Consider the following 10000-nt stretch of genomic DNA (forward strand, 5'->3'; position numbering starts at 1 on the left):
CCCGGAGCCCGGGGGGTAGACCTGGCCGCCCTGCCCGGAGCCCGGGGGGTAGACCTGGCCGCCCTGCCCGGAGCCCGGGGGGTAGACCTGGCCGCCCTGCCCGGAGCCCGGGGGGTAGACCTGGCCTCCCTGCCCGGAGCCCGGGGGGTAGACCTGGCCGCCCTGCCCGGAGCCCGGGGGGTAGACCTGGCCGCCCTGCCCGGAGCCCGGGGGTAGACCTGGCCGCCCTGCCCGGAGCCCGGGGGGTAGACCTGGCCGCCCTGCCCGGAGCCCGGGGGGTAGACCTGGCCGCCCTGCCCGGAGCCCGGGGGGTAGACCTGGCCTCCCTGCCCGGAGCCCGGGGGGTAGACCTGGCCGCCCTGCCCGGAGCCCGGGGGTAGACCTGGCCTCCCTGCCCGGAGCCCGGGGGGTAGACCTGGCCGCCCTGCCCGGAGCCCGGGGGGTAGACCTGGCCGCCCTGCCCGGAGCCCGGGGGGTAGACCTGGCCGCCCTGCCCGGAGCCCGGGGGGTAGACCTGGCCGCCCTGCCCGGAGCCCGGGGGGTAGACCTGGCCGCCCTGCCCGGAGCCCGGGGGTTAGACCTGGCCGCCCTGCCCGGAGCCCGGGGGTTAGACCTGGCCTCCCTGTTTTTCTGTTTGTGTTTCGGTTTTGTTTTGTCTGTGTTGTTTTGTTTTGCTTTAGTCGTGGGCGCGGTTCTAATTTTTTTTTATTGCCTTTTAATATAAAAATATTAACATAAAGATTAGCGTTATATATTTAGATTAATATTTTAGCAATGACGACGACAACGCTAAGGCTAACGCTAATAATCATCATCATAATAGTAATAAATAACGTTCGCGATGATATTTTCCGAGTAACAGTAAGTCCTTAACGCCAGTAATGTCACTGTTACTACTAACCGAGTTCATGGTGCGGTAGAGTTTTTATTATTGACTTACATTGGCATAATTTCCGGTCGCTTTTTTTTTTTTTATTTTTTAGTTTGGAGCTCCGTAACGATGTCGATTGCTTGCGCGTCATGACTAGGCCGAATCCTTCTTAAGAACGGCGCCGGGCTCCGGGCGAAGCTGCTTTCGGCCTGGGGCGGCATGCCCCTTCCACGTCGCCTCGAGACCTGGCCGGAGCGGAGAAAAAGCACGGGCCGTCACTCGTCGGCCGGACGGGCCTCTCGCCCGCTCCAGCCCAGCCCAGCCCAGCCCAGCCGGCGCCGCGATTCCCGGGACGGGCCTCCGTCCCCGAGAAGGCCTCTCTGGGGACGCGGCCGGGCCTCCGAGGGACGGCGGTCTCGCAGGCCTCTGAAGAGAGTCCTGGCCGGCCGCTTGCCCGACAAACGGTCCCCGTGGCCCAGGCCGACTTCGCCGAGCGTCCTCGGAGACGAGGCGCTCTCGCGGCCGCCGTGCCGGCCGATCGGGAACGCCCCGGGCCGTCTCCCCGCCGCCGGCAAAGCAGCGGTCCCCCCTCGCCTAAGGCCGCCGGGCCCGTCCTCTCGGTGGGACTCACCGCTCCAACGCATCCCGCCGGCGGCGGAAATGCCGACGGCCGTCTGTTAGAAGCGCGGCCCGCCTCTCTCTCCGCCGGCCCTGGCCGGGGCCCTGCCGCACGGTCGCTGGAGACCGGCCCTGGGGACCCAGGTCTCTGCCCCAGGCCGAGGCAGGCGGCGGCTGCTTTCCCAGGGACGGCTTCGACCGGCAAGGGCGCGGGCCGGACACCGACACCGCCGGCAACGCGGGCTGTAACAGAGAAGGCGGCGTTATCGACAGCCTCACGAATCTTTTCCGTTTCTTCCTGCGTGCGCGCACCCCAAACTAAACGGGCCCCCGGCCCGAGCCCCCCGCCGGCCGCGTCGCGCACGCGCCCGCAAACGTAAACCCCCGGCCCGAACCCCTAGCCCGCCGCTCCACGCGCATGGGCGAGCACGCGCCCGCCCGCCCCCCAGACGGGCGCGCGTAGGCACGCGGAGCGCGTGCGCGCGTGTGCGTCTCCCACTGACGTTGTCGTGCCCCCCCCCCCCCCCCCCGCTACGTGCTTCGCGGCGAGCGCGACGGCCCCCCCCCACCGCCCCCCCCCCCCCCCCCGCTACCGCACCGCCGCCCCCCCCCCCCCATCCGCCACGTGGTTTGCGGCGAGCGCGGCGGCCCCCCCCCACCGCCCCCCCCCCCACTCCCCCGCTACCGCACCGCCGCCCCCCCCCCCCCATCCGCCACGTGGTTCGCGGCGAGCGCGGCGGCCCCCCCACCGCCCCCCCACTCCCCCGCTACCGCACCGCCGCCCCCCCCCATCCGCCACGTGGTTCGCGGCGAGCGCGGCGGCCCCCCCACCGCCCCCCCCACTCCCCCGCTACCGCACCGCCGCCCCCCCCCCCATCCGCCACGTGGTTCGCGACGAGCGCGGCGGCCCCCCCACCGCCCCCCCCCACTCCCCCGCCAGCGCACCGCCGCCCCCCCCCCCCCCCCCGCCATCCGCCACGTGGTTCGCGGCGAGCGCGGCGGCGCCCCCCCACCGCCCCCCCCTCCCCCGCTAGCGCCCCCCCCACCCCCGCGCCTTCCTCCGGCAGGTTTGCCGCCCCGGGGAAGGCAGGCGGGAGACTTTAGGACCCGGCGGCATTCCTGCCGGCTCCGTGCCCGGGCGGCAGAGGGGAGTCCCGGTGGCGTGCGGTCTCTCACCCCGGCTGCCGAGTCGCTACCCTGCCGTGCCCGTGCCCCGGCTGCCGCCTTTCTCTCCCACTCACTCAGTCACTCGCACTGCTGCGCGCCTGCCCGCCCCCCCGCGGGCGGAAAACCGAGCGAACGCCAAGGTGGGGGTGGGGGTGGGGGGGCTGGGGTGCGTGTGGTGTGTGTGGTGTGGTGTGTTGGGTGGTTGAGGAGAAAAAACACAAAAGGGAAGGAAAAAAAACCCTAACCCACCCAAACAGCAATCTTCTCCGAAAAGAGACACAGGGCCCCCCCCCCCCCCCGCCCCAGCCTACCTCTGCGCCAGGCTCCCTGCCTGCTCGCCGACCGCTCTCACCTGCCTCTGCGCCAGCCTCCCTTCCCTGCCGCTGCCGCCGCCGCGTCTGAGAGCGGGACCGTTGGCGCGGCGGGAACCGCTGTCCTTTCCCTGCGGGCGGGGGCCCGGTTGCCGGGCAACGGGGGGACCACGCCCCCACCCCTGCTGCTCCGGGGCGCCGGAGAGTCTGGGGTCGGGGAGGGGCCGCGCCTACCAGGCTGCGGGTCTGCAACTGCAGCGCAGGGAGGGAGGGAGGGAGGGAGGGAGGGGGACCACGCGCGCGCGCGGGCTATGTGCTGGGGGGGCCGGGGGGGGGGGGGGGGGGGGGGGGGGGGCGCGCGTGGGGGGGGGGGGGAGTGGGGGGTGTGTGTGTCTCGGCTGGCTGAGACGCGTATGTCGCGGGGGGCGGGGGCGTCCGCAGGATCGCAGATGTGTGTTTTAAGCTATTTATTTTATTGTAAAAAGTCAAAGTAAAATAAAACGATGGCAAGCGGGGGGAAAAAAAAGGAACAAAACGCACATCCACACACACCCCCCCCACCCCCCCACACCCCCCCCCCAAAACCCACACCGTGAAACCGAAACCAAAAGCCGCCGAGCGCCCGGCAGCGCCGGGACCCGGACCCGGCTATGGGCGCCCGGGGTCCTGAAGCCTCCCGGCGGACGGCAAACACATGCCGGGGAGCCGGGCGGCTCGTCACGGGGACCGCCGCCTCTAAAAAAAAACAAAAAGAAAAAAAAAGAAATAAAAATTTTTAAAAATTGTTTATTAATATTTTATCGACGTTTAATCTCGAAAGCGAAGGAGATCAAGTGAGTCTTGCGTGACCCGCCCCTCCCCGGCCGGCAGAACCGGGAGAGGGTGGCCTCTGTACCGGATTCGCTTAAATATCGAAAAACTGCACCCCCATCACCACCACTACCACCCCCCCACCCACCCCCCCGCCTCCGCCGCCGCCCCCCCCGGAGCCCACCCCGGCCGGCAGAACCGTGTCACACGGCCCAGCCGGCTCCGGAGCACAGAGCGGCCGGCAGGTCTACCCGGCTCCTCGGGGCCCGACAGGTCTACCTGGCTCCGCGGTCGGCGGCAGTTGCCCGGTCGAGCCGGCTCCGGAGCCGGCGGCGGCCGCCAGGTCTACCCGGCTCCGGAGCCGGAGGCGGCTGCCAGGTCTACCCGGCTCCGGCACCGGAGCCGCCTGCCAGGTCTACCCGGCTCCGGAGCCGGCGGCGGCTGCCAGGTCTACCCGGCTCCGGCGCGCGCGGCGGCCGCCAGGTCTACCCGGCTCCGGAGCCGCCGGCGGCTGCCAGGTCTACCCGGCTCCGGAGCCGGCGGCGGCTGCCAGGTCTACCCGGCTCCGGGGCCGGCGGCGGCTGCCAGGTCTACCCGGCTCCGGAGCCGGCGGCGGCTGCCAGGTCTACCCGGCTCCGGAGCCGGCGGCGGCTGCCAGGTCTACCCGGCTCCGGAGCCGGCGGCGGCTGCCAGGTCTACCCGGCTCCGGCACCGGAGGCGGCTGCCAGGTCTACCCGGCTCCGGCGCGCGCGGCGGCCGCCAGGTCTACCCGGCTCCGGCACCGGAGGCGGCTGCCAGGTCTACCCGGCTCCGGCGCGCGCGGCGGCCGCCAGGTCTACCCGGCTCCGGAGCCGGCGGCGGCTGCCAGGTCTACCCGGCTCCGGCGCGCGCGGCGGCTGCCAGGTCTACCCGGCCCCGGAGACGGCGGCGGCCGCCAGGTCTACCCGGCTCCGGAGCCGGCGGCGGCTGCCAGGTCTACCCGGCTCCGGAGCCGGCGGCGGCTGCCAGGTCTACCCGGCTCCGGCACCGGAGCCGGCTGCCAGGTCTACCCGGCTCCGGAGCCGGCGGCGGCTGCCAGGTCTACCCGGCTCCGGCGCGCGCGGCGGCCGCCAGGTCTACCCGGCTCCGGCACCGGCGGCGGCTGCCAGGTCTACCCGGCTCGAACACCGGCGGCGGCCGCCAGGTCTACCCGGCTCCGGAGCCGGCGGCGGCTGCCAGGTCTACCCGGCTCCGGAGCCGGCGGCGGCTGCCAGGTCTACCCGGCTCCGGCGCGCGCGGCGGCCACCAGGTCTACCCGGCTCCGGAGCCGGCGGCGGCTGCCAGGTCTACCCGGCTCCGGAGCCGGCGGCGGCTGCCAGGTCTACCCGGCTCCGGAGCCGGCGGCGGCTGCCAGGTCTACCCGGCTCCGGAGCCGGCGGCGGCTGCCAGGTCTACCCGGCTCCGGAGCCGGCGGCGGCCGCCAGGTCTACCCGGCTCCGGCACCGGAGGATGCTGCCAGGTCTACCCGGCTCCGGAGCCGGCGGCGGCTGCCAGGTCTACCCGGCTCCGGAGACGGCGGCGGCTGCCAGGTCTACCCGGCTCCGGAGCCGGCGGCGGCTGCCAGGTCTACCCGGCTCCGGCGCGCGCGGCGGCCACCAGGTCTACCCGGCTCCGGAGCCGGAGGCGGCTGCCAGGTCTACCCGGCTCCGGCGCGCGCGGCGGCCGCCAGGTCTACCCGGCTCCGGAGCCGGAGGCGGCTGCCAGGTCTACCCGGCTCCGGGAGCCCGGGTCGGCCGCCAGTGGCGGCCGGCGACCCCGGCCTGTCGCTGCCGGAGCGTCCGTCGGACAGGGCGGCCAGGTCTACCCGGCTCCGGCGGGACTTAGTCGCATTTCCGGGCGGGGCTGAGGGGTAGACCTGTTGTCCGCTCCGCTCCTCGGAGCTGCCGAAGGGGTCGCTGCTGTTTGCTGCCTCCAGTTACGTCATCGTAGAAGTCGGCGTCGCTGGCGCGCCTCCCCCGTGGGCGGAGACGGCCGTCTTGGTTCTTTCCGGGGGCGGCGACGTACCGGCCCATACTATAGGAGCGAGCGGTGAGTCGTTTCCGTAGCAGGGGTATCGCGCGGCCGTTGGCAGAGCGGCACGAGAGGGAACGGCAGAGACCCCTGTGCGGGGATCCAAGGGCAAAGACCGGCGGCCAGCGGCGGTCGCCGGCACTCTCGAACGCGCAAGGCCGGGGAAGAAAAGGGGGTCCAGCCTCTGCGGCGGTTTCTCTTCCCCGGTCCCGGAGGCGGCCCGATGACGGCGCGAGGTTACTGCCGGCAGACGCCAGAGGCAGACGGCCGGGGGTTTCGAGCCTGCCGCGGCTTGCCCTGGCTCCGGAGGGCCCAGTGCCTGTGGCACGGGCGAGGTTGGCGGCACACCTCGCCCTTTTTCTCCGGCCCTAAGCCGGAGCCCGCGAGGCGGGCGCCAGAGAGCGGCGGCCGGTCGCGGTGGCCGGCAGCCGAACGCAGACGGCCGGGGGAGGTTTCGAGCCTGCCGCGGCTTTCCCCGGCCCCCGAGAGCCCGATGACGGCGCGGGCGTAGGCGGCGGCGCCTCGCCCTCGTTTTGCCGGCGCGAGACCGTACGCGGGGCGGCCCGTGGTGTGCGGCCGGCCCTGAGCGCCGGGAGGGCTCGGTGAAGGGACTGCGTTTAGCACGGGCCGAGGTGGCGGCGCCTCGTCCTTTTCTCTCTTTCCGCCGGCCCTAAGCCGGAGCCCGCGAAGCGGGCGCGGAGAGCGGCGGCCGGTCGCGGTGGCCGGCAGCCGAAAGCCAGACGGCCCGGGGCGGGTGTCAAGCCTTCCTGGCGTCGTTAGTCTTCTCCCCGGGGGAAGCGGTTCCCCGCGGGCTGGGCAAAAGACCGGCGGCCGGCGGCGGTCGCCGGCACTCTCGAACGCGCAAGGCCGGGGAAGAAAAGGGGGTCCAGCCTCTGCGGCGGTTTCTCTTCCCCGGTCCCGGAGGGGGCCGATGACGGCGCGAGGTTACTGCCGGCAGACGCCAGAGGCAGACGGCCGGGGGTTTCGAGCCTGCCGCGGCTTGCCCTGGCTCCGGAGGGCCCAGTGCCTGTGGCACGGGCGAGGTTGGCGGCACACCTCGCCCTTTTTCTCCGGCCCTAAGCCGGAGCCCGCGAGGCGGGCGCCAGAGAGCGGCGGCCGGTCGCGGTGGCCGGCAGCCGAACGCAGACGGCCGGGGAGGTTTCGAGCCTGCCGCGGCTTTCCCCGGCCCCCGAGAGCCCGATGACGGCGCGGGCGTAGGCGGCGGCGCCTCGCCCTCGTTTTGCCGGCGCGAGACCGTACGCGGGGCGGCCCGTGGTGTGCGGCCGGCCCTGAGCGCCGGGAGGGCTCGGTGAAGGGACTGCGTTTAGCACGGGCCGAGGTGGCGGCGCCTCGTCCTTTTCTCTCTTTCCGCCGGCCCTAAGCCGGAGCCCGCGAAGCGGGCGCGGAGAGCGGCGGCCGGTCGCGGTGGCCGGCAGCCGAAAGCCAGACGGCCCGGGGCGGGTGTCAAGCCTTCCTGGCGTCGTTAGTCTTCTCCCCGGGGGAAGCGGTTCCCCGCGGGCTGGGCAAAAGACCGGCGGCCGGCGGCGGTCGCCGGCACTCTCGAACGCGCAAGGCCGGGGAAGAAAAGGGGGTCCAGCCTCTGCGGCGGTTTCTCTTCCCCGGTCCCGGAGGGGGCCGATGACGGCGCGAGGTTACTGCCGGCAGACGCCAGAGGCAGACGGCCGGGGGTTTCGAGCCTGCCGCGGCTTGCCCTGGCTCCGGAGGGCCCAGTGCCTGTGGCACGGGCGAGGTTGGCGGCACACCTCGCCCTTTTTCTCCGGCCCTAAGCCGGAGCCCGCGAGGCGGGCGCCAGAGAGCGGCGGCCGGTCGCGGTGGCCGGCCGCCGAACGCAGACGGCCGGGGAGGTTTCGAGCCTGCCGCGGCTTTCCCCGGCCCCCGAGAGCCCGATGACGGCGCGGGCGTAGGCGGCGGCGCCTCGCCCTCGTTTTGCCGGCGCGAGACCGTACGCGGGGCGGCCCGTGGTGTGCGGCCGGCCCTGAGCGCCGGGAGGGCTCGGTGAAGGGACTGCGTTTAGCACGGGCCGAGGTGGCGGCGCCTCGTCCTTTTCTCTCTTTCCGCCGGCCCTAAGCCGGAGCCCGCGAAGCGGGCGCGGAGAGCGGCGGCCGGTCGCGGTGGCCGGCAGCCGAAAGCCAGACGGCCCGGGGCGGGTGTCAAGCCTTCCTGGCGTCGTTAGTCTTCTCCCCGGGGGAAGCGGTTCCCCGCGGGCTGGGCAAAAGACCGGCGGCCGGCGGCGGTCGCCGGCACTCTCGAACGCGCAAGGCCGGGGAAGAAAAGGGGGTCCAGCCTCTGCGGCGGTTTCTCTTCCCCGGTCCCGGAGGGGGCCGATGACGGCGCGAGGTTACTGCCGGCAGACGCCAGAGGCAGACGGCCGGGGGTTTCGAGCCTGCCGCGGCTTGCCCTGGCTCCGGAGGGCCCAGTGCCTGTGGCACGGGCGAGGTTGGCGGCACACCTCGCCCTTTTTCTCCGGCCCTAAGCCGGAGCCCGCGAGGCGGGCGCCAGAGAGCGGCGGCCGGTCGCGGTGGCCGGCAGCCGAACGCAGACGGCCGGGGGAGGTTTCGAGCCTGCCGCGGCTTTCCCCGGCCCCCGAGAGCCCGATGACGGCGCGGGCGTAGGCGGCGGCGCCTCGCCCTCGTTTTGCCGGCGCGAGACCGTACGCGGGGCGGCCCGTGGTGTGCGGCCGGCCCTGAGCGCCGGGAGGGCTCGGTGAAGGGACTGCGTTTAGCACGGGCCGAGGTGGCGGCGCCTCGTCCTTTTCTCTCTTTCCGCCGGCCCTAAGCCGGAGCCCGCGAAGCGGGCGCGGAGAGCGGCGGCCGGTCGCGGTGGCCGGCAGCCGAAAGCCAGACGGCCCGGGGCGGGTGTCAAGCCTTCCTGGCGTCGTTAGTCTTCTCCCCGGGGGAAGCGGTTCCCCGCGGGCTGGGCAAAAGACCGGCGGCCGGCGGCGGTCGCCGGCACTCTCGAACGCGCAAGGCCGGGGAAGAAAAGGGGGGTCCAGCCTCTGCGGCGGTTTCTCCTCCCCGGTCCCGGAGGGGGCCGATGACGGCGCGAGGTTACTGCCGGCAGACGCCAGAGGCAGACGGCCGGGGGTTTCGAGCCTGCCGCGGCTTGCCCTGGCTCCGGAGGGCCCAGTGCCTGTGGCACGGGCGAGGTTGGCGGCACACCTCGCCCTTTTTCTCCGGCCCTAAGCCGGAGCCCGCGAGGCGGGCGCCAGAGAGCGGCGGCCGGTCGCGGTGGCCGGCAGCCGAACGCAGACGGCCGGGGAGGTTTCGAGCCTGCCGCGGCTTTCCCCGGCCCCCGAGAGCCCGATGACGGCGCGGGCGTAGGCGGCGGCGCCTCGCCCTCGTTTTGCCGGCGCGAGACCGTACGCGGGGCGGCCCGTGGTGTGCGGCCGGCCCTGAGCGCCGGGAGGGCTCGGTGAAGGGACTGCGTTTAGCACGGGCCGAGGTGGCGGCGCCTCGTCCTTTTCTCTCTTTCCGCCGGCCCTAAGCCGGAGCCCGCGAAGCGGGCGCGGAGAGCGGCGGCCGGTCGCGGTGGCCGGCAGCCGAAAGCCAGACGGCCCGGGGCGGGTGTCAAGCCTTCCTGGCGTCGTTAGTCTTCTCCCCGGGGGAAGCGGTTCCCCGCGGGCTGGGCAAAAGACCGGCGGCCGGCGGCGGTCGCTGGCACTCTCGAACGCTGGAAGACCGGGGGACTCGAGCTAGCCGCAGCCTTCTCCCGGTCCCGTTGACCTCAGTGAAAGGGAATCGTTGTCCCGAGCGGGTGGCCGGCGGCACCTCCCGCTCCCCCATTTTGCCGATCCAGACCCCCAGGCAGCGCCCGCTGAGGCGTCCCCAGGCGCGTCGGAGAGGCTCCGCGGCGGGCCGGCTCTGCCGGTGTTCAGGCCGTCGGAGCACCTCTCGCGGACGTTGCCTGCTCGCTCGCACGCAGAGCCCCGCGTCCGCCGCCCACCCCCGGGTGGTGGAGGGCGCGTGCGGCCGTCGCTGTCCCAGGAACCTTGGCCGTGGGGCCTCCGCTCCTTTTTCTCCTTTCTTTCCTTTCACTGATCGATGAGGCCTTTCGGGTCGCGTCGGAGAGGGCCCCCGGCGGGCCGGCTCTTCCGTGCTCCCCGTAATAGGGTGCCACGGCAGTGTCCGGTGTTCAGGCAGGGTGGTCTCCTTTC

The 10000-nt window shown here is 73.3% G+C and overlaps 1 protein-coding gene across 1 annotated transcript; it reads right to left on the minus strand.

The window, feature by feature from the left end:
• Positions 1-987: 987 nt before the first annotated feature.
• Positions 988-5828, minus strand: LOC148050704 (uncharacterized). The gene is made up of 3 exons (XM_087741081.1): positions 5736-5828; positions 3009-3276; positions 988-1732 (listed from the first exon to the last, which is right to left on the minus strand). Exons 1-3 carry the CDS (start codon positions 5826-5828, stop codon positions 1041-1043), a joined length of 1053 nt encoding a protein of 350 aa, XP_087597207.1. The 3' UTR covers positions 988-1040.
• Between the last annotated feature and the right edge of the window lie 4172 nt (positions 5829-10000).

The sequence above is a fragment of the Nipponia nippon genome, unplaced genomic scaffold (assembly GCF_047370975.1).
Source record: "Nipponia nippon isolate SJK-2023a ecotype South Korea unplaced genomic scaffold, ASM4737097v1 scaffold_72, whole genome shotgun sequence".
Lineage (NCBI taxonomy): Eukaryota > Metazoa > Chordata > Aves > Pelecaniformes > Threskiornithidae > Nipponia > Nipponia nippon.

What these genes read in the sequence shown, in the direction of transcription:
- LOC148050704 (XM_087741081.1), bottom strand. Translation starts at nt 5,828, where the DNA reads ATGGGCCGGTACGTCGCCGCCCCCGGAAAGAACCAAGACGGCCGTCTC. An exon ending in ACGCCGACTTCTACGATGAC is followed by an intron (nt 3,277 to 5,735) that starts GTAACTGGAGGC and finishes CCCAGCACATAG; the next exon opens with CCCGCGCGCGCGCGTGGTCC. An exon ending in GGAGGCTGGCGCAGAGGCAG is followed by an intron (nt 1,733 to 3,008) that starts GTGAGAGCGGTC and finishes TCTCTGTTACAG; the next exon opens with CCCGCGTTGCCGGCGGTGTC.